At 37.2% G+C, this 24,350-nt stretch overlaps 1 protein-coding gene across 2 annotated transcripts in view; it reads left to right on the forward strand.

Moving 5' to 3' along the window:
• RSF1 (remodeling and spacing factor 1) overlaps positions 1-24,350 on the forward strand; it is a 161,036-nt gene that overhangs the window by 91,094 nt on the left and 45,592 nt on the right. For both annotated transcript variants that reach the window (XM_003935038.4, XM_074400407.1), the window contains 2 exons: positions 2,048-2,202; positions 22,120-23,894. In XM_003935038.4, coding sequence (XP_003935087.1) covers positions 2,048-2,202; positions 22,120-23,894 — 1,930 coding nt within the window. The remainder of the gene's footprint in view (positions 1-2,047; positions 2,203-22,119; positions 23,895-24,350) is intronic.

A 24,350-nucleotide genomic window follows, 5' to 3' on the forward strand; every position in this document is an offset into this window, starting at 1 on the left:
TAGGCCAGGCGAAGTGACTCACGCCTGTAATCCCAGCACTTTGGGAGGCCGAGGTGGTTGATCACCTGAGGTCAGGAGTTCAAGACCAGCCTGACCAACTTGGAGAAACCCCCATCTTCACTAAAAATACAAAAAAAAAAATTAGCCAGGCGTGGTGGTGGGTGCCTGTAATCTCAGCTACTCGGGAGGCTGAAGCAGGATAATCACTTGGACGCAGGAGGAGGACGTTGCAGTGACCCAAGATCCCGTTGCACCCCAGCCTGGTCAACGAGAGTGAAACTCCATCTCAAAAAAATAAAAAAAGCAGTGGAAGTAATTGAAATGGATTTTCCTAGCAATATCAGGTCTCATATGTTTTGAAGCTTTTAAATATAGATATGGTACATAACTTCAGTATATACTTCAGTTCCCACCATGACTCTGAAAAATAGTAAATAGATGGAGCCATTTGTTGCATATGGAATTCTCTTTTACTTTCTTTTTTTTTTCTTAACATACAGAATTCTCAGTGGAATATGAGAAGTAATAAAGCTTAGAGACTTAAGGTAGACGTGGGTTGTGATGAAATTAGGGAATTGGATCTTTGCCAAAAAGTCTGAGTCGTAATTTTCCTTTTTGTAAAATGGAGGCAGGACCAGACAAGACTTTGAGAAAACATCTAGTCTTACCTTTTGATATTAGACAGTTAAAAGTCTATGCTGTTTATTGTATGTTAGTATGATATGTCTGAACATGTATGCTTCATTCTCATGAATAATAAATGGTTGTCATTTTAATTTCTTGAAAGATTTTTATCAGTGACAAAGCTTTCCTTAGAAGACCAATTTGATAATACTCAAGAGAATCCATTCTTTAATTTTATAAGAAAGCTGAGGCCTAATGAAGATATATGACTTGTTCAAGGGCTCTTTGGAAGGCAGAGTTCCTACTCTAAAGCAGTAGAGTATAGCTGGCATGGAAGTGGAAAGGTACAGGAGGGTAGGTGTATGTGACTTGACAAGATAAGAAAACAAGTCATTTCATCTTAACAGTTTTCACTTTGAATTAGAGGTATTTTACATTCCACATTGAGAATACACATGGGAGGATATTGGTGCTAATTAATAACCTAGTGGCACATCTAGAACTAAATTTCCCAACTCTTAGTCCAGGCTCTGCTTTTTATCTTCAGCATTAGGTACTGTTTGTCTGAGCAAGAAAAATATCCAAGTGAGTTTTCTCAGTTGTAAATGGCATTTAAATTAACTATATCACACCTTCCCTTTTGCTAGTAAAAATACAGGATTTTATTTACCAGGTATGGGGGTAAACAACTGTAGTCCTAGCTACTTGGGAAGCTGAGGTGGGAAGGTCTGGAGCCCAGGAATTTGAGGTTACAGTGAGCCATGATCAGGTTATTGCTCTCCAGCCTGGATGACAAAGTGAGACCATGTCCTTTTTTTAAAAAGTAGAATTTATAGGTTAGAATCGTTTATTTGGAATTTTCTGGTATTGTTGAATCAGTTATAAATCATTATTAACAAAATTAAATCAGCAACAAAAATTTTTATGTTTTTAAATTGTGTGATTGGAACTGATGTTTTGCTGTAATTATTCAGAAAGTTCTAGATCTTAATTTTATAACAATATCAAATGCTGTAATCTCTGAGGGTAGAAAAGAATTATTTTCAAATGAATCAAGAACAAAACAAAAAATACTCTTGCAATCAAGTTTTACATTGATTTCTTCTCCTTAGAGATAAACTTTTAAAGGTAACAAAACTTTTTTATTTAGTTTTGTTCCTACTTTTCTTTTCAACCAAAGAGATCTTCATTGTCATTCTGATAAGTAGAGAGGAAAATTCGATATTCCTCTCTGAAGAATAGTATATTTTAATGTGTTTTTCTTAGTGCTATTAAAATTCAGGGTTAATTAGGGCTAGCTGTACCAGTGTTTTGGATGTTCTTAATGTATTTTTTAAATTTTAATTTCTAATTGATATTATTCAGAAAGTTCTCTAGAACAGGAAAAGGATTTTTATGCTGTCTTATTTTTTTCCTTGTTTAGAAATCGAAACGAGTTGGCTGAGACTCTTGCACTCCTGAAAGCACAAATTGATCCTGTACTATTGAAAAACTCTAGCCAACAAGACAACTCTTCTCGGGAAAGTCCCAGCTTAGAGGATGAGGAGACTAAAAAAGAGGAAGAAACACCTAAACAAGGTTTTTTTTTGTGTGTTTTGTTTTGCTTTGTTTTGTAATCTCTTCCATCTTCTTCTACTCCTCTTCCTAACTATATAATTCTGAATTTCTATCTCAATTTGAATTGGGAACCTTCCTATAAAAGGAGGTTGATTTTTTTCCTTAATTTAAAGAAAATGAGGCCAAATACATCAAATATGTTGCTCCTTTATGTAGAACGTTTAAAAATCTTCATGAAAAATGTTCAAATCATCAAAGCATATTTTTTACTAAGGAATATGCAGTAATTTAGTGAACTTTTTTTATTGTGGCAAAATATACATAACATAAAATTTACCTTTTTAACCATTTTTAAGCATACATTAAGTACATTCACTTTTTTGTCATGCACCCATCACCACCATCCATCTCCAGAACCTTTTTGATCTTTCTCAGTTAAAACTCTGTATGTTTTAAACACTAAACTCTGCATTTTCCCTTGCCCCTAGTCCCTGGCATCTCCCATTCTACTTTCTCTCTCTAATGAATTTGATCATTCATATTGGAGGAATCATATAATGCTTGCACTTTTTTAACAGGCATATTTCGAATAGCATAGCGTCTTCAAAGTTCATTCATGTTGCAGGGGTCCCCGACCCCTGGGCCAAGGACCATTACCTGTGTGTAACCTGTTAGGAAGTGGGCTGCACAGCAGGAGGTGAGCAGGGACCAGTGAGCATTATTGCCTGAGCTCCACCTCCTGTCAGATCAATGGCAGCATTAAATTCTCATAGGAGCACAAACACTTATAAACTATATATGCAAGGGATTTAGGTTGCACACTCTGAGAATCTAATGCCTGATGATTCAAGGTGGAAAAACAGTTTCATCCTAAAACCATACCCCACACCTACATCCTGTGGAAAAATTGTTCCACGAAACCGGTCCCTGGTGCCAGAAGGTTGGCAACCACTGTTGTGGTAAATGTCAGAATTTTCTTCCTTTTAATAATAATAAATTATTGAGTAATTGTCCATTTATGTATATACCACATTTTGTTTATCAGTTCATCCATCAATGGGCACTTGAATTCATCCACCTTTTGGACATTGTGAATAATGCTGATACAAACTGGGTGTACAGCTATCTCTTGAGTCACTGCTTTCCCTTCTTTTAATCCAGAAGTGGAATTGTTGGATCATATATGGTAATTCTGTGTTTAATTTTTTTGAGGAAGTGCATACTGTTTTCCACAGCAGTTGCATCATTTTACATTCCTTTCAGTAACGCCCAAGGACTCTAGCTGCTTTCCATCCTCACCAACACTTGTTTCTGTTTATTTTTTTTTTTATAACAGCATCTCATTGTAGTTATTAGTTCCTAATGACAAGTGATGTTAAGCATCTATCTTTTCAAGTGTTTATTGGCCATTTGTATATCTTCTTTGGAAAAATGTTTATTCAAGTTCTTTGTCCATTTTTTCGTTGGGTTGTTTATTTTTTTGTTTTGCGTTGAAAACTCTTAAGTCTATGATAATTTTAATTATTAAACCTGAATCCCAGTTGAGTTTTCGAATTCGCTTAACTAGGCAGATCAAATTCTAACCTTTCTAGGAAGATAAAGCGAAGTCCTGAGCTCTCCAAAAGGAAGGAAACCAACTGAAATTTTGATCAACATCTATTTAGTTAATGTTTGTTATGGATAACCTTTTAATGATAAGGGAAGGAATTTGCTTTCCTTATCATGTTTTCTTTGCTTTAAGTTTGCCTCCAGTAGTTTTGATTACAACCTAAAAGTAATGTGTTATTATTTTATTTGCTGCTTTCAGGAAACCATTTATATAAAGCATTCTATATCTGCAAGCATTGCTTGTAAACAAGGAATTGTGCCTTTTGGTGTAGTATATAATAATGTTTCTATATATTAAGCATTGCTTTTGGCCAAAATGCTGATTACTGTTCTTCATTGCTTATGTGGTTTTATTTCAAATATCTGTGGTAGTTTTATTTCTAAGCTCAATTTCTGATTTAAATAATTATTTTTCATATGTTAAAATTAAACTTGTAGACTACTTCAGGAAAGCTTTTTTTTTCCTTTGAGACAAGATCTCTCTCTGTCACCCAGGCTGAAGTGCGGTGGTACAGTCATTGCTCACTGCACCCTATAACTCTTGGGCTCGAGTGATTCTGTCCCCTCAGCCTCTCCTGAGTAGCTAAGACCACAGGCGTGTGCCACCAAGCCCAGCTAGTTTTTGTTTCTTATTTTCTGTAGAGATGGGGTCTCGCTCTGTTGCCTAAGCTGGTCTTGAACTCTTGGCCTCAAGCGATCCTCTTGCCTTGGCCTCCCAAAGTGCTGGGATTACAGGAATGAGTCACTGTGCCCAGCCATTCATAATAATTTAAAAGTAGTCTGAACCTTTTTTTTTTTTTATTAGAACCTTTTCTTTTTTATTAGTATTTCCCAAGGATTAGTTCTGGGGGTTTTTTTGTTGTTGTTTTTTTTTTTTTTTTTTTTTTTTTTTTTGAGACGGAGTTTCGCTCTTGTTACCCAGGCTGGAGTGCAATGGCGCCATCTCGGCTCACCGCAACCTCCGCCTCCTGGGTTCAGGCAATTCTCCTGCCTCAGCCTCCTGAGTAGCTGGGATTACAGGCACATGCCACCATGCCCAGCTAATTTTTTGTATCTTTAGTAGAGACGGGGTTTCACCATGTTGACCAGGATGGTCTCGATCTCTTGACCTCGTGATCCACCCGCCTCAGCCTCCCAAAGTGCTGGGATTACAGGCTTGAGCCACCGCGCCCGGCTCTGGGTTTAAACTGAATATTATTTGTTCATTTTGGTTATTCCTTCACATATATTTTTTTTATTCCCATACACAGTTAAAATCAAAGCCAGAGAAAATGTGAATTGGAAATAAAAGTAAGAATAATAGAAATTTAAGAAGCAATTATTTTCAATAGAAGACCTCAAATTTGACACTGATCTTGAAGGGAGACTCATTGTGTGATTTAAAGTAGAAAGAAAAACAGAATAAACTCTTTTTCTAGTAAAGCTCTTCCTAATAGTTAATTCTAAAATTTTTTTGTGGGTCCTTATAGTAGAGAATGGGGGATTTCAACAGTAACAACAGCTAACATTTATTGGGCACATCCTGTTTTCTTTGCAGTCTACCAAATGCTGCATATGGATTTTCATTTAATCCTCATAGCAACTCTTTGAGGTAACTACTATTATTATTTCAATTTTACAGATGAGGAAATTGGAACATTTTTATTGTTGCCTCAGGTCATATACATAATAAAGTCTAGATTTGGAGCCTTATCCTTCAATAGTCTGTGCTTTTAAAGTGGTCTAGAGTAATACTTCTGAAACTTTAATATGTGTAGTGTTCACCTTGGGAGTTTTTTTAAAATACAGAATCTGGTGGACCTAGGTCTTGGCTGTCTGCTGATTGGCATTTTAACAAGGACCTATGTGATGTGGATACTGTTGGTTAGAGGACCACATTTTGAGTTGTAAGGTCATCTCCTAACTTCTGAAACAAATACACCAATGGCTATTATACACCTGTTTCTGAAAACATTTCTCAGTGAATGTTGATGTTATACCTCTCAACAAGAAAAAAATGGTCTGTGAGGGATGGCCTCTCCTAAAAAAGCAGAAGAGGAGGAACAGAACATTTAATTCTCTTTGTTTTTCTCTCTTCTATTTTTATTTTAGAGACAGAGTCTCACTCTGTCACTCGGGCTGGAGTGTAGTCGTACAGATAGCACACTGCAGTCTGGAATTCCTGGGCTCAAGTGATCCTCCTGCCTCAGCCTCCTAGTAGCTGGGACTACAGGTGTGCACCACCATGCCTGGCTAATGTATTTTAATCTTTTATTTTGTAAAGACATGGTCTCACTTTGTTGCCCAGGCTGGTCTCGAACTCCTGACTTCAAGCAATCCTCCTGCCTTGGCCTTCCAAAGTTCTCAGGTGTGAGCAACTCAGCTCAGCCTACCTTCTCTTCTAAACAGGGCTTTCTGCTTCTCTTTCTCTAACAAAATGTTTCTTACTAATTCATTTATTCATTCAGTGAATACTTACTGTGCACCTTCTATGTGCTAAGCATAATTTTAGGCATATAGTTTAATAAAGAAAGACTAAAATCCTTTCTTTTGTAAAGCTAAAACTAGTGAATAAAATAGTAACACATAAACCATTTACTGTGTGCCGGTACTGTTGTAAATGCTTTGCCTGTATTGTCAGCTCATTTTCACAACAAACCCTGTTTAGTAATATAATATTACTTCCCTTTTTTCAGGGGGAAATTAGATAAAGAGTGACTTCAGTAACTTTCCCAAGGTGACACAGCTTGTTAAAGGCAGACGTAATATTGAAAACTAGGCAGTCTGTCTCCAAAGTCTTGTGCCCTTTCAATGCTGCACTTACGTATGATTTCAGCCCCCATAACCCTGTCTCTCTCCCTTGTCCACTCACATGTAGTTAGTTCTTGTAGTCTGTTCCATGGCAAGAGCAAAGAAATACGATTCTGTTCTGTCATTTTTATTCCTTTCAGGTGTAAACAAACATTACCCTTGGGTTGTGTTGGGGGATCAGAGTGAGGTGGGAAGGAGTAGGTCAAAAGACGGAAACAGTCCTGGGGAATGTCTGACAGTCCTGGGGAAGGTCTAACGTAGAATGTTGAAGCAAAATGTGACAAAGTTAAAAATTAAGCATGGTTGGAGATTTGTGAATTAGGAAGCAAGAAGTAAAAATAAATAGGCACTGAAGAGGGAATAAACAGCGACTCTTATTCTTGTAGTTAAAATAGATTTTTCTTTAGTCATTAGTTAAATTGCCATGCCTTGTATCTTACCTCAGTAAGGTAAGTTTTTTGTTTATTTTTACCTAGGTGCTAAGAAGAAACATACTACCTATAAAAGTGGGCAAAAAAATGAACAATGGCAGCAAGTGGCCTAGAAAATGGTGACACCAACTAAATATTTAAGTTGACTTTGTTTCAAAGATAATTAGAATTGCCTTCTGAAAGTCTAAATTTGCTAGACTAGCATTCAGAATCTCAGTCGGATCACACTCTCTTTCTAGCATTAGCTCCTGCTTTTTCTTACATGAGTAAGATTATAGATTATCTAGATGCTTTTGTTTTCTCCATATCTCTTGGGCATTCCTTTCTGTGTCTGCATGCTGTTTCTCTCCCTCAGATGTTGTCTCCCCTACTCCCATGAAGGTCTGGTTATATACTTCAAGGACCATCTGAAATCCCACCTTCTTTATCCCTTTTCTGAAATTTTATTTGTACTATTTGTATTCTACTTACGTTAGGGCCAGTCATGGCATCAGACTTGAAGCACTCAAATACTTTTTGAGTTGTTATTCTCAGACTGTGGCAGATTTCCAAGTAAATATTTGGTGTCATTAACAACCTTTTATGGAAATTTAAGATCCAGTGTGTTAATTTAGGTTGTGTACTATCTGGAAGATATTTTGCAAATAAAATACCTTGGAATTTAATATATATTTTCATTGTATATTGGATACTGTATTCTAATTTAGAAGGGACCGGAAAGCCAAAAAGAAACTTTTCTGGGAAAAAACAAAGTTGAGGGAAGCTCAGCTAACTTTTAGCTTTTATTCTACTAATTGAAAGAAGATTGTCCTTTTCTTAATTTTTGTAGTCATGCACTTCTGCCTACAGGTGATGAGTTAAGATATCAGTTGAGATTTCTTACAAAGAATAGAATTTACAGACTGGCTGCTCACAGGCCTAATTTGGCCCGAAAATGGGTTTATTTTAGTTTTTACAGTGCTGCTTTGTTTTTAAAAAGCTAAGATACAATTCACCATTTTAGTGATATTAGTGTATTCACAGCATTGTGCAACCATAACCACGATCTAATTCCAGAACAATTCTAGCACCGCACAAAGAAACTCTGTACCCACTTAGAAGTTACTTAACATTTCTCTCTGTCCCCATTCCCTGTAAGTCATTAATCTACTTTGTCTTTATGGATTTGCCTGTTTGGAGCATTTCATAAAAATAGAATTCTACGGCATATGGCCATCTGTGTCTTTTTCTTTTAGCGTAATGTTTTTAACATTACAATAACATAACGTTAGAAACATAGGCTAAATATTACAACATCCATGTTGGAGCATGTATCAATACTTCATTCCTTTTTATGGATGAATAATACTGATTTGTATGGATATACCACATTTTATTTATCTGTTCATCACTTGATGGGCATTTGGGTTTTTCCACTTTCTGGTATAAATGCAGTGGTGGATGTTTGTACAAATTTTTGAGGGAACATATGTTTTCATATGACTAATTTTTTAAAATAAAGTTACTGTCAACATTTAAAATTGAAAATTAGAAAAGTTGACAACTTTAGACTATCATTTTTATGTATCAAAAATGCTCTATAGCTGAGTAATGGTTGCCTCTGTGTGGGATTCACATTCCATTTTGCTCTACTCATTTCTCGTGCCCTCTAAAATTGGGCTTAGTCTCAGGTGCTTAGACCTATATATTTTTTTCTTATAGTGTAGTTAACATGAAAATAAAATATTTATTGTATTCATGTCTTTATCAATTTTGGAAAAACAAAGCTAGACTGAGAATTATTTCAGAAAAAGTAGGAGAGAGTTGCTAATTGTTGATGTGAAGTATGTCAGTATAGTTGGTTTATATTTATTTATTTTTAGAGTCAAGGTCTTGCTCTTGTTGCCCAGGCTGGAATCTAGTGCCACAATCACAACTCACTGTAACCTTCATTTCCTGGGCTCAAGGGATCCTTCTGCATCAGCTTTCTGACTAGCTGTACAGGCACATGCCACTATGCCTGGGTGACAGAGCGAGACTTCATTTCAAAAAAAAAAAAAAAAAAAAAAAAGAAGGAAAAAATTTATCATTCATGAGTTTTGGAAAATAATAGTGGTGTGAATTTTTGAGTCTCTACAAGTTTCCCTGTAAAAGGAACATATTGATGACAGTAACAACAACATGTAGACAAAATGTACAACAAAGGTCTTAAAGATTCTTAGGTACTATGGGCCTCATGAATTCTCAGTCCTCACTACCCAAAGCTTTCCAAAATCAAGCTCCGTGCTGACCTGGAACTGCTGGGCAAAGCCTCCAAATTAAGTGGGACAGGGACGACAAGACAAACAAAAAGAAGGTTCAAATAAAATTATGGAAGAAGAATAGAGTTAGGTGATCTCATAAAGTACATTGCTTTAATTTTGAGTATTTCACAATAATAACAGGAGCTCTAAAGTTATGAAATTGAAAAACTATCATAAAATGCCTTTTTAAAAAAAAATTTAGGGAATCCATTTATATGTAAAAACACAACTAAAAAGGAGCAAGTTCAAATCTCCTGGGATTACAAGAACAAAAGAGAGCAGGAAGCAGAATAACATTCAGACAATGAAAGCTTCTCAGAAATACATGCCCATCAAACATAAAAACTGTAATAAGTGGTAGGACTCAGAAGAGTTAAAAGTTTTAAAGGATTAAGATAAACACCTGAGTCAACAAGCACAGAATTAATACCTTTACAAAATAGAAAAATAGAAAGTATATTTGTAAAAAAAAAAAAAAAAAAGAAAAGAAAAAGAAACGTAAGATATAAGGATTTGAGAGAAAATGCTATACTGAAAATAGCCAAAGAAGATCCAAGAGATAGGTGTCCACAAAAAGGAAGAAGTGAGAGGACAGATAAAATTTAACTAAAGACTGTTGGAAACCACTTTTCTGAAATAGATGGAAAATCAATGCAGACCAACCAACATCAAGATATTTTCTAGTAAAATTACAGGGCTTTGAAGAAAGAAATACTTTGGGCATCCAGACAAAAAGACCAAATTATGTATGAGGGAAGGAAAATCAGACTGCCTTATGTCTGTGCTTTATGCCAGAAGAAAAATGCCATAATGTATTTGAGAGATTCTCGAGGGGAGAAAATGTAAACCAGTGACTTTATATCCAGCCAACATGACTTTCAGGTGGATTGCAGATAAGCTACTACCAATATCTATAATCTCTTTTAACATAGGTGTTTTGTACAGGAATCTTCTTGTGAATGAACTTTAGGTGGCCAAAATGACAGACAAAACATCAGTAGTGGTGATAAAGAAATAAATGAAAATATAATCACATGTATGAGTTAGTACACCTACATATATGTGTTTATGAGAGGAACCTAAGTGCAGTGACACCCCAATAACAATGAGCACAGCCTTCAGATTTTGATTTCAAAATGTCATTGTCCTGTAAGAAGAACCAGAACTCCTTAGAGAAGAGATTGATTCCAGGAACAGGCGGGGAAAACACAAGATGAGCCTGGAACATCTGGTAGTGCTGGAAAAGAAGGATGTGCTCAAAAGGGATTTGGGCATATCATTAGGATGTAGGTACGAAGTGGAAGGAATTTCTCAATATTGAAAGCAGTAAGAGTTTAGTAACAAAAATATAAAGATTTTAACCCTTAGAATAATGAGTTCAGACTTATGTAAGTACAATTTGAATAAATAAATAAAGGTGAAGGGGCAGCTTTTCCCTGCAAGAGAACATCAGTTAAAACATGTAGATGTAGGCCGGGCGCGGTGGCTCAAGCCTGTAATCCCAGCACTTCGGGAGGCTGAGGCAGGTGGATCACAAGGTCGAGAGATCGAGACCATCCTGGTCAACATGGTGAAACCCCGTCTCTAATAAAAATTCAAAAAACTTAGCTGGGCATGGTGGCGCATGCCTGTAATCCCAGCTACTCAGGAGGCTGAGTCAGGAGAATTGCCTGAACCCAGGAGGCGGAGGTTGCGGTGAGCTCAGATCGCGCCATTGCACTCCAGCCTGGGTAACAAGAGCGAAACTCCATCTCAAAAAGAAAAAACAAACAAACAAACAAACAAACAAAAAAACATGTAGATGTAATGAGGGAAGTAGAAAATCACCATTAAGAAAGTGCTACAGGGCCGGGCGCGGTGGCTCAAGCCTGTAATCCCAGCACTTTGGGAGGCCGAGGCGGGTGGATCACAAGGTCGAGAGATCGAGACCATCCTGGTCAACATGGTGAAACCCCGTCTCTACTAAAAATACAAAAAATTAGCTGGGCGTGGTGGCGCGTGCCTGTAATCCCAGCTACTCAGGAGGCTGAGGCAGGAGAATTGCCTGAGCCCAGGAGGCGGAGGTTGCGGTGAGCCGAGATCATGCCATTGCACTCCAGCCTGGGTAACAAAAGCGAAACTCCGTCTCAAAAAAAAAAAAAAAAAAAAAAAAAAAAAGAAAGTGCTACAGTAATAATTGTTGCAAGTAAGATCCCTGATAGATACTAAAACTAATGGGTGAAAGTCTGAATAGAAGCAGGATGTTAGCATAATTTCAAAGTATCTCTCCGAAGATATTTATCTGTTACAAAGGTGAAAATCATTTTACAGTGAAGTAACGAGTTGATATCACCTTAACCAAATAGCTAACCTCACCAGTATGGTGTTGTGTTAGTTTGTTCTCGTGCTGCTAATAAAGATACACCTGAGACTGGGTAATTTATAAAGGAAAGACGTTTAATGGACCCACAGTTCCACATGGCTAGGGAGGCCTCACAGTCATGGTGGAGGGCAAAGGAGAAGCAAAGGCACATCTTGGTGGCTGGCAGGAGAGCTTGTGCAGGGAAACTCCCATTTATAAAACCATCACGTCTCGTGAGACTTACTCACTACACCAAAACAGTGTGGGGAAACCATCCCCATGATTCAGTTATCTCCTCCTGGCCCTGGGGACACAGCCAAACCATATTAGGTATATTGCCATGTAACCCTTGATACAATGCACACATAACTGTTGTGGAATTATTGTCAAAAATACATAACCTCACTCTAATCTTGAAAATACCAAACAATTCCAAATTGAGAGGTATTCTATCAGAATAACCGTCAGGAATGGAGGTGACTACGTTGGAAGAAACCAAGGAAAAAAGAATACACTGAGACATAGATCCTGGAATAAAAAAGGACATTGAGAGAAAACTGGTCAAATTTGAATAAATCTGTTTAATAGTATTTTACCAACGTTAATTTTCTGGTTTTGGTAATTGTACTCTACTTATGTAAGTTCTTAACATTAGGAAATAGGGTGAGAGTGCACTTGAAGTTCTTGAACTATTTTTATAACATATATTATGTGTAATATTACTTCAAAATAAAAAGTTAATATTTGGTGTGCATTAAATATGTATTTATATGTAGCTAAATCTAGATGAAGGATACAAGGAAGAATGCATAGTTTTTATTATTTGTTTTGACAACATATTATATGTTGTCAAAGAGAAAGGGAATCAGAGAGAGAGAGAGAGAGAGAGTTTCACTCTTCTTGCCCAGCCTGGAGTGCAGTGGTGCAATCTCTGCTCACTGCAACCTCCACCTCCCAGGTACAAGTGATTCTCCTGCCTCAGCCTCCCAAATAGCTGGGATTAAAGGCACCTGCAACCACACCTGGCTAATTTTTTTGTGTTTTTAGTAGAGAGGGGGTTTCACCATGTTGGCCAGGCTGGTCTTGAACTCCTGACCTCAGGTGAGCCACTGCGCTGGGCCACGTACACAAACTTTTAAACTTTCCTTTAAAGACGTTGGTAATGGTGTCAGTATTGTTATTCTAAAAATGTTTTGTATATAATTTGAGACAAAAGAGCATGTGATATCCTAATTCTATCATCTGTGTCCTGAAAACCAAGACTCCCAGTGTGGGAAAATCAAATAATACGTAAGATGGAAAGGGTTAAGAAAAACATGAACTATCAGCGTGAACTCATGAGTTTTGTTCTGTTTTGTTTTGTTTTTGTTTAAGTTAAAAATGTGTGTGTGTTTGTGTTTGTGTGTGTGTGTATTTTTCCTAAGGCTGTTTGCTGAAGAGACTTAGAAACATTGGTGAGCCCAGGACCTGTGATCTTGAAATATAGCTTCCCACTAAACTAAACCAATCAAAAAAATCGAAAAAAAAATGGTTGATTTTAATTCTGTAGCATGACAAGCTAGGAATCATCTTGTCACGCCAGGTAGTAGAGAAGTTATCAAAGTCATGTTAAAATGACTCAAGATAAAGGATCAAGCACTTATCCTTCCTTTTGTGTATGAACTTTAAAACTGTGTAACAAAACAGTAAATGAGTAAAGTTTGGGGTTTGAGATGTGGTCTCGTTCTGTTGCCCAGGCTGGAGTGCAGTGGCACAAACTCAGCTCACTACAGCCACCACCTCCTGGGTTCAAGTGGTTCTCCTGCCTCAGCCTCCTAACCAGGATTACAGGTGTGCACTACCATGCCTGGCTAAATTTTGAATTTTTAGTAGAGATGGGGTTTCACCACGTTGGTCAGTCTGGTCTCTAACTCCTGACCTTGTGATCTGCCCGCCTCAGCCTCCCTAAGCGTTGGGATTACAGGTGTGAGCAACCGCACCCAGCCAAGTGTTTTCTTTTAAAAGTGTTCCAACTATTCATAGATGAATGAATGATAGAATGGGGTATCTAGATAGTGTAGGACAGTGGATTTGGTGTCTTGAACAAATAGTTGCAAGAAAAAGAAGGGTTAGGCCAGGCGCGGTGGCTCAAGCCTGTAATCCCAGCACTTTGGGAGGCCGAGGCGGGCGGATCACAAGGTCGAGAGATCGAGACCATCCTGGTCAACATGGTGAAACCCCATCTCTACTAAAAATACAAAAAATTAGCTGGGCATGGTGGCGCCTGCCTATAATCCCAGCTACTCAGGAGGCTGAGGCAGGAGAATTGCCTGAACCCAGGAGGCGGAGGTTGCAGTGAGCCGAGATCGCGCCATTGCACTCCAGCCTGGGTAACGAGCGAAACTCCGTCTCAAAAAAAAAAAAAAAAGGATTAGAGGGGATAAGAATAATGTGCTCTTAAAAAGAAAATAAACTTGTGAAACTAAACTACCAACAAAATAAGGAAGCAATAAGTTCAAGAGATATGTATTACGTGGTGACTTGTTAGTAACACTGTATGCCTGAAAATTGCCAAATAGCTTTTAAGTGTTCTCACTACAAATAAAATGATATTGTGAGGTAATACATCCATTAACTAGCTTGATCTAGCCATTCTACACTGTATTTATATTTTAAAACAAACATCATTTTGTTTGCCACATACACAATTTTTACTTGTCAATTAAATTTTTTTTTATTTAAAAAAAGTCAGATTAATAGTTTGGGAAATAAGAGAATTATTTTGGGGAAAGAAGAGAATTATTATTGGAAAAGGCATGTATAGTTCTCTTGGGGTAGCTGCTAAATTTCTTTCTCATTTTTGCCTTCTACTGTATTAAGCTACGCATTTGTTTTGTGGGGTTTTCTTTACCATACTATACTTAGTCATTAAAAATTCTTGATACCTTTGTCAAGCAAGTAACATGAAATTTTAAAGTAATAAAAGGAGAAATAACCAGATATTACATGCTTCTTAATAAAGAACTCACCAACACCAAAGAAGTAGGCATTGAAGATCACCAGAGAGGTGATCCTCCCACCTCAGCCTCTTGTATAGCTGGAATTACATGAAATTTCATGTTACTTATTTGACAAAGATATCAAGAATTTGATATAAAGAATTGTCACTGGTCAGGTGCAGTAATTCCAGCCCTTTGGGATTAGCCTGGCATAATGGTGCTTGCTTATAGTCCCAGCTACTCAGAAGGCTTAGGGAGAGGGTCACTTGAGCCCAAGAGTTTGAGGTTATAGTGAGATATGATCATACCAGTGCACTCCAGCCTGGATGAGAGAGCAAAACATTGTCTCTGAAGATTTAAAAAAAAGAAATTGGCAAAAATTCAGATCCCTTTGTCATACAGCGAATGATAATTCAGTATTATCAAGAGATAATTTCAGTATTTGAACCCATTTTGGAAACTGTTAAGTCTGTTGACATTTTCAAAATGGTGAAAGTTTCCTTGGGAAACAGAACTTCTATTGCAGAAATATACTCTCAGGCACAAGCGATATTATACCTGTCATATTTCATTCATTTCAGTCAACAAATATTTATTGAGTATATGCAATTTGTCATGCACTATTTTCAGTATTGAGAATGTAGCTGTGAACAAAGTCAAATTTTTGCCATCATGGAGGTTACATGTCATAATTATCAAACAATAAACAGGATTAGTAAATGAAATACACAGTATAGATCAGGCGTTCCCAAACTTTTTACACAGGGGGCCAGTTCAGTGTCCCTCAGACCGTTGGAGGGCCGCCACATACTGTGCTCCTCTCACTGACCACCAATGAAAGAGGTGCCCCTTCCTGAAGTGCGGCGGGGGGGCGGGATACATGGCCTCAGGGGGCCGTAATTTGGGGACGCCTGGTATAGATGGTGATAAGGAGGTATGGAGGGAAAATAATTTGGGGAAGAGAGTAGGCATAGTTTTTTTTGAGTTGCTAGAAAATGAGTCATTGAAGAGGTGGTACTTGAGTAGAGACTTAAAGGATCTGAGAGAACAAGCTGTGCAAATACCAGAGAAAAAAGATTTTTATGCCAATAAAAACAGGCAAGACCCTGAGATGGAACAAGCCTACTTACTATGTTACAGCAAAGATTGACCAACCAAGGCTTACCTTCCATATTTTTAGGTATGGTTACAGATGTATTGGTTTATTTATATAAATTAGGATTACACAAAAAATACAGTTTTATTTTCTACTTTTTACACTTAACATGCTACCATGATAGTTTCCCTGTTTTTGAAAAATTATATAATGAGGTTTCCAAGTGTAAAGCAAGCACCCAGTAAATATTTATTGAATAAGTGTTGAATGCTTTTACCTAGTTTATGCTAATACTACCAGTGTATGAGCATAATTCCTTTTGCCATATCTAGAACCTCCGAACATTATGACTAAATAAAAACTTTGCTGGTTGATTTGATTAAAAAATCTCATTGCTTTTTGAATTTTAATTTCTTTGATTGCTAGTGGTGGTTGAACATTTCAGCCTCTGAATTGTTGGTTGAACATCCATGACTTAATTTTGTTTTGGAATCTTTCGTTTTAGCTTATATTTTAAATGATTTTTTAAGTAAATGCATTTATTAATCCTTCTTCAATGCATGTACCTTAGCATCTGTTAAATGTATCATGTCCTTGCCCAAATCTCACTTTGTAAGTTGGTGAAATATGCTTCATAGAATTTTTAATTAAATATTGCTTTACATTCTTTTTTTTTTTTTATTTTTTGAGGAGGGGTTTCGCTCTTGTTACCCAGGCTGGAGTACAATGGCGCGATCTCGGCTCACCGCAACCTCCGCCTGCTGGGTTCAGGCAATTCTCCTGCCTCAGCCTCCTGAGCAGCCGGGATTACAGGCACGCACCACCATGCCCAGCTCATTTTTTGTATTTTTAGTAGAGACGGGGTTTCACCATGTTGACCAGGATGGTCTCGATCTCTCGACCTCGTGATCCACCCACCTCGGCCTCCCAAAGTGCTGGGATTACAGGCTTGAGCCACCGCGCCCAGCCAAAATATTGCTTTACATTTCTACATAAGACTTGCTGTTAGTAAAAGCTACCTCGGCCGGGCGCGGTGGCTCAAGCCTGTAATCCCAGCACTTTGGGAGGCCGAGGCGGGTGGATCACGAGGTCGAGAGATCGAGACCAACCTGGTCAACATGGTGAAACCCCGTCTCTACTAAAAATACAAAAATTAGCTGGGCATGGTGGTGCGTGCCTGTAATCCCGGCTACTCAGGAGGCTGAGGCAGGAGAATTGCCTGAACCCAGGAGGCGGAGGTTGCGGTGAGCCGAGACCGCGCCATTGCACTCCAGCCTGGGTAACAAGAGCGAAACTCCGTCTCAAAAAAAAAAAAAAAAAAGCTACCTCATGAAAAGTATTGATGTTATTTGTCAACATTTAGACTAGAGTTTGTTGCCATTTCAGTTTATTCAATTTAGTCAGCACATGTTTGAGTGTCTTACTGCAGGGGAGTAATACATGATTCTGCCCCAGGGGAGTAGTTCATAAGACTAGTAGGATAGATGATTTGTAAATAAATAATTGTAATTCTGGGCAGTAAGTGCTACTATAGAAGTATGTGTTAACACAATCTGCAAACACAAGAAAAGGAGCCGTTAATTGTTTATAGGGAAAATATCAGATAAAATTATAAAATGAAGTGGTATTTTAACTGGGCATAAAGGAGGTAAGATCTTGCCTATAATATAATAATATTGGCAAACATTGAGTGCTTGCCTGTTTTTACTCTTCTGAAGGCCTTATATGTAGTATTGTATGCAATCAGTGGCAACCTAGGAGATCGTGCCTGTTATTTTAGTTGTTTTGCAAAATAGGAAAGTAGGTGGAGGGTAGGAGGTGGGTCATTATCAAAAAACTACCAGATACTATGTTTATTATTACCTGAATGACAAAATAATCTGTATGTTAAACCCTCATGACATTCCATTTACCTGTATAACATACCCATGAACCTAAAGTAAAAGTTAAAAAAAAAATTAGGAAAGTGAGGAATCTTAAAAGGTACAGAATAGCAATTGCTTACTAGGCAGGATTAACAGAGTATAAAAGGTTATGGCAGCTTTAGAAAACTGAATTTTCCTATGTGTCTGAAGTTTGTGGTAAGAAGAGGGAGCCAAATAATTAATAATAGCTCCCAAGTACTGTGTAAAAGTACTTTGCATGTGCTATTTTCAAAAAGTCCCTTAAGATAAAAGAAAAAGAAAAAAAAAATCTTCACAGCTACTCCTGGAGGTATAGGTGTTTATGTTTCAGTTTTAAAGAGTTTAGGGTCTAGAGACACTTAGAAAGTTTTAAGTAATTTTCTTGTACCCACAGCTGGCCAAGGTGAAGGTGACACAAGAGCGTTAAGGTTTGTCTGATTGTTTGAGTGTCTTTTTTATTTTATTTTTTCGAGACGGAGTGTTGCTCTGTCACCAGGATGGAGTGCAGTAACGCAATCTTGGCTCACTGCAACCTCCACCTTCCAGGTTCAGGCAATTCTCCTGCCTCAGCTTCCTAAGTAGCTGGGACTACAGGTGCACACCACCATGCCCAGCTAACTTTTGTCTTTTTAGTAGAGACAGGTTCACCATGTTGGCTAGGATGGTCCCGATCTCTTGCCCTCATGATCTGCCCGCCTTGGCCTCCCAGAGTGCTGGGATTATAGGTGTGAGCCACCGTGCCTGGCCAAGTCTTAATTTTTGATGAAATAGTTAAAATAAAAAATAGTATAAAGCACTGTGTATCCAACATTTTATTTTTGTGGTGGTTTTATTTGTTGGTTTGTTGGAGTTTTTTTGTTGATTTTTGAGACAAGGTCTTCCTGTGTCGCCTCGGGAGTTCAGTAGTGCCATTATAGCTCATTACAACCTTAACCTCCTCACGTGTAGCTGGGACTACAGGCACACCAGCCACACCCAGCTATTTTTTTTTTTTCATTTTGATAGAGATTGGGTCTCGTTATTTTGCCTAGGCTTGTCTCAAATTCATGGATATAAGTGATCATCCTGCCTTGGCTTTCCAAACTGTTAAGATTCCAGGCATGAGCCATTGTGCTGGGCCCGAACATTTTAATAGTTTTCAACAGTTTGTCAAAATTTGCTTTTGATAAAAAAAGATTATAGAAACAGTACTTCTCTTTTCTTTCATTTTCCATCTTATTCCTTCTCCGTCCATTTCCAGGAACAACCACAATCTTTGTCAGTCATTCCCATATTTATGATTTTGATGCTTGTGTATCTGGCCATCTCAACATGTAGCTTTATTTTGTGTGTTTTCTAACTTTTCTACAAATAGTACCTGTCCTTTTGTAACTTGCTTTTTTCACTTATTATTTTGTTTTTGAAATGTATCTACATTGATCTATGTGAATTTGTTTCTTTCATTTTAATTTCTGTATAGAGGCTATTTGTCCATTTCCCTATTTGAGGAATATCTGGGTTATCTCTAATTTTTTGCTTTTACGGCAGTGTTGCAACAAATATTTACTAATTATTATAGTACTTTTTCTGTCCTAGTTCTTCCATTCTCTATACTATTTTGGAAACATACTCATTTAATTTAGAGGAGCTAGAATACTATTTGTTGTCATTTTTTTTCTTTTAAAAGAACCAAGCCAGCTGGGCATAGTGATTCACGCCTGTAATCCCAGCACTTTGGGAGGCCAAGGCGGGTGGATCACCTGAGGTTGGGAGTTGGAGACCAGCCTGACCAACATGGAGAAACCCCATCTCTACTAAAAATACAAAATTAGCCAGGCGTGGGGGCGCATGCCTATAATCCCAGCTTCTCAGGAGGCTGAGGCAGGAGAATTGCTTGAACCCAGGAGGCAGAGGTTGCATTGAATTAAGCTCACGTCATTGTACTCCAGCTTGGGTAACAAAGCAAAACTCCGTCTAAAAATAATAATAATCAAGCCAAACACAAAAAAAAAACAAGAATTTAACATTTTTGGAATAAAAGAAATATAACACCAGCGAAGAATAATAGTTGAGGTTATTTAGTCCAGCTGCTTTATTTGTAGATGAAGAAAGAAAGATCAGTGAGTTTGTGACATACCCAAAGATGTACCACCAGCTAAGTTAGGATTAGTGAACCTGGGAATCTTGAATTTAATGTCATTCCTTATTTCATTTTGCTGCGTTATTACTCAAACCAAGATCAATTAACCTCAAATGAAAACATAGTGTTATTTTACGTTGAATAGGGATCATAATGAGATCTTTAGATACTTTCCAAATCAGAATAGAGATTTTTAAAAATTGTAACTTGTGTTTAGCACACACTTAGTATTGGGTTGAAGTTCTTTTTGTTTTGTTGGTTTGTTTTTTTGAGACAGGATCTCACTTTGTCACCCAGGCTGGAGTGCAGTGGCATGATCAAGGGTCAGGGTTAACCTTGAACTCCTGGGCTCCAGTGATCATCTTATCTCACCCTACTAAGTAGCTGGAACCACCATGCCCTGGCTACTTTCTGTATTTTTTTGTAGAGTTGGGTTTTTTTTTTTACCATGTTGCCCAGGCTGGTCTTCAACTCCTGAGCTCAAGCGATCTGCTCATCTTGGCCTCCCAAAGTGCTGGAATTAAAGGCATGAGCCATCGCACGTGGTGGTTGAAGTTATTTTTAAAGATAGTAATCAGTATTTTAACTGTTAAGGTGTTCATTTAGTTAAATTTCCTGATACACTAGGTAATCTCAATAAATGAGAATTTGTTAAACCTATTTTATCAGTAGGAAAGAGAAAAACATACAAATTAGGTAATCACTGTCATCTAATTTTTTCTTACCTTATTTATGCTGTAAGACTACTTTTAATTACAAAAATATTTTTTTTTACTGTCATCTCTTAAAATATTTTAGCAGCATTCCCTATAGCACTGACTTTGTAAAACAGGAAGAAATACTAGTAACAGTTGCTTTGCTATCAGACCCTGAATAATTTTAAATGGTTCTTGTGTTTTTTATTTGCAACATCACTGGATAGACAAGAAATGGTGGTTTGTAATGAAAACATTCACTTTTTTTTTTTTTTTTTTTTTTTTTTGAGACGGAGTTTCGCTCTTATTACCCAGGCTGGAGTGCAATGGTGCGATCTCGGCAACCTCCACCTCCTGGGTTCAGGCAATTCTCCTGCCTCAGCCTCCTAAGTAGCTGGGATTACAGGCACACGTCACCATGCCCAGCTAATTTTTTGTATTTTTAGTAGAGACGGGGTTTCACCATGTTGACCAGGATGGTCTCGATCTCTTGACCTCGTGATCCACCCGCCTCGGCCTCCCAAAGTGCTGGGATTACAGGCTTGAGCCACTGCGCCCGGCCTCACTTTTAATGAAATGTTAAATTTTCATTTCAAAAAACATATCCTGCTTTATCTTCTCACTTTTCTCCATCTCATTTTTCCCATGAAATGTATCCTAACTGGTTTATCATCTTGAAAAGAATCATTTCAAAATTTTAGGGAAAATATTACATCTTGGTAAAAATTGGTTTAGAATTAGGTTTTTCAGTAGCAAGAATAAAGTGAAGAGATTAAAAATGTAAGTAAAATTAGTAGTTAATGAATTCTGGAGTGCAATCTCTACAGTCCTACTCAGAGATTATAGTATTTACTGAATATAGCTTAGGTTATGTTTAAATCAGCGTCAGTATTAGGTACTCCATAAAAGTTGAAAATATGTAGCCAATAAGATACAAAGAACTGACAGATAAATCTAAACAGTTTCTTTATATAATACTAACTTCTGAAATGTTCAGTAGTGGCATTTGATAAAGTAAGTTGTAATATGATCACATTGAGGAATGTTATATAATGATTAAGCTCAATTTTTTAAAAAAGCATTTAGTATCATAAGAAATTGCTAATGTTTCAATGAATAAATTGAGGCAACATGGTACCAACTTAGTGAAAAACATACAAGATCAGAAGGAAGTAACCTAAATTATTACTAGTGATTGCCTCTGGGTAAGGGGATGTGGGCTTTTTATCTTTCTGTATTTTTCATTTCCCACTGCCGTGTTCCTGTTACCTCAATGAAATAAAGTGCTCAGTGACTTCCAAAGAAGAACAGTTGTCAGTTTGTAAAACAAATATGGTCTTCTGGAAACATTTTATGTAGGATTTTCAATTTTATGTTTTTAAGCCATCTCTTGAATTTGAATAAATTATTTGAACTGCATAAATATTTGCAATCTATTGAGAATACTGAAGCAAAAGTAAAAAGCAGAAACGTGAATTTTTTTAAGTATGTTTTTTAATTTCTCAAAGTTGTATTTCAAAGTTTTTGTAATTTTCTTCATTGTCAGATTTGATTTTTTATTGTCAAATACCCAATGGCAAAGGCTGTCTCTTTTAAGATAGAAACTTTAAATGGAATTATATATTATACTAAGTCTTATATTTTATAATCTTGAAAGCTTCTATTCATGTAATTAAACTTTTTCTGATTTTTAGAGGAACAGAAAGAAAGTGAAAAGATGAAAGGTGAGGAGCAGCCTATGGATTTAGAAAACTGTTCTACAGCCAATGTTCTAGAAGAGACAACTGTGAAAAAAGAAAAAGAAGATGAAAAGGAACTTGTGAAACTGCCAGTGATAGTGAAGCTAGAAAAACCTTTGCCAGAAAGTGAAGAAAAAAAGATTATCAAAGAAGAAAGTGATTCCTTCAAGGAAAATGTCAAACCCATTAAAGTTGAGGTGAAGGAATGTAGAGCAGATCCTAAAGATACCAAGAGTAGCATGGAGAGGCCAGTGGCGCAGGAGCCTGAGAGGATCGAATTTGGTGGCAATATTAAATCTTCTCACGAAATTACTGAGAAATCTACTGAAGAAACTGAGAAACTTAAAAATGACCAGCAGGCCAAGATACCACTAAAAAAACGAGAAATTAAATTGAGTGATGATTTTGACAGTCCAGTCAAAGGACCTTTGTGTAAATCAGTTACTCCAACAAAAGAGTTTTTGAAAGATGAAATAAAACAAGAGGAAGAGACTTGTAAAAGGATCTCTACAATCACTGCTTTGAGTCATGAAGGGAAACAACTGGTAAATGGAGAAGTTAGTGATGAAAGAGTAGCTCCAAATTTTAAGACAGAACCAATAGAGACAAAGTTTTATGAGACAAAGGAAGAGAGCTATAGCCCCTCTAAGGACAGAAATATCATCATGGAGGGAAATGGAACAGAGTCCTTAAATTCTGTCATCACAAGTATTAAAATAGGTGAGCTTGAGAAAGAAACAGCCCCTTTGAGGAAAGATGCAGATAGTTCAGTATCAGCCTCAGAGATCCATGGTCAAAAAACACAAATAGAGGAATCTGGTCCTCCAGTATTGGAATCTTCTCTTGAGTCTTCTGAGATGGCAAAAGATCTATCTTTAAAAACTGCTTTATCTACCACTGAGTTGTGTACCATGAAAGTTGAAGAGAAGTCTCCCAAAACTAGGAAGGATAAGCGCCCACCAATCCTAGAATGTCTTGAAAAGTTAGAGAAGTCCAAAAAGACTTTTCTTGATAAGGAAACACAAAGATTGAGCCCAATACCGGAAGAAGTTCCAAAGAGTACTTTAGAGTCAGAAAAGCCTGGCTCTCCTGAGGCAGCTGAAACTTCTCCACCATCTAATATGATTGATCACTGTGAGAAACTAGCTTCAGAAAAAGAAGTGGTGGAATATCAGAGTACAGATTCTGTTGGTGATCAGTCTGTGAAAAAAGGAGACCCAGAAATCCTAAAAGAGGATTCTGAGTTCACCAAGTTAGAAATGGATAATCTGGACAATGCCCAGACCTCTGGCGTAGAGGAGCCTTCTGAGACGAAGGGTTCTATGCAAAAAAGCAAATTCAAATATAAGTTGGTTCCTGAAGAAGAAACCACTGCCTCAGAAAATACAGAGATAACCTCTGAAAGGCAGAAAGAGGGCATCAAATTAACAATCAGGATATCAAGTCGGAAAAAGAAGCCCGATTCTCCCCCCAAAGTTCTAGAACCAGAAAACAAGCAAGAGAAGACGGAAAAGGAAGAGGAGAAAACAAATGTGGGTCGTACTTTAAGAAGATCTCCCAGAATATCTAGACCCACTGCAAAAGTGGCTGAGATCAGAGATCAGAAAGCTGATAAAAAAAGAGGGGAAGGAGAAGATGAAGTGGAAGAAGAGTCAACAGCTTTGCAAAAAACTGACAAAAAGGAAATTTTGAAAAAATCAGAGAAGGATACAAATTCTAAAGTAAGCAAGGTAAAAACTTCTCCTACTCTGTTTTAATTTTTCATTAAAAATATTTGTCTCTGTATATTAATAGGTATTTTGGTTTTGTCTAAAACTTAGTCATCAGAGACAACTGAAAAAGTATCTTTCTTCCCCTATCTGAGATACTTTTCAACACTATACTCTTATTTTATACTCTTGTCATCTTTTAACTTTTATTTTTTTAAAGCAGTATAGAAATATATTCTCCTTGTAAACTATTCAAATAATATCCAACCTATAGAATTCCCCATAGCCACTATTAACAGTTTGGGGTGATTGCCATTATTAACACTTTGGGGTATAGTAGTATCTTCTCAGTCCTTTTTTTTTTTTTTTTTTTTTTTTTGAGATGGAGTCTTACTCTGTCACCAGGCTGGAGTGCAATGGCAGAATCTCGGCTCACTGCAACCTCCACCTCCCAGGTTCAAGTGATTCTCCTGCCTC

Source organism: Saimiri boliviensis, chromosome 6 (genome assembly GCF_048565385.1).
Source record: "Saimiri boliviensis isolate mSaiBol1 chromosome 6, mSaiBol1.pri, whole genome shotgun sequence".
In the NCBI taxonomy this organism is placed as follows: domain Eukaryota; kingdom Metazoa; phylum Chordata; class Mammalia; order Primates; family Cebidae; genus Saimiri; species Saimiri boliviensis.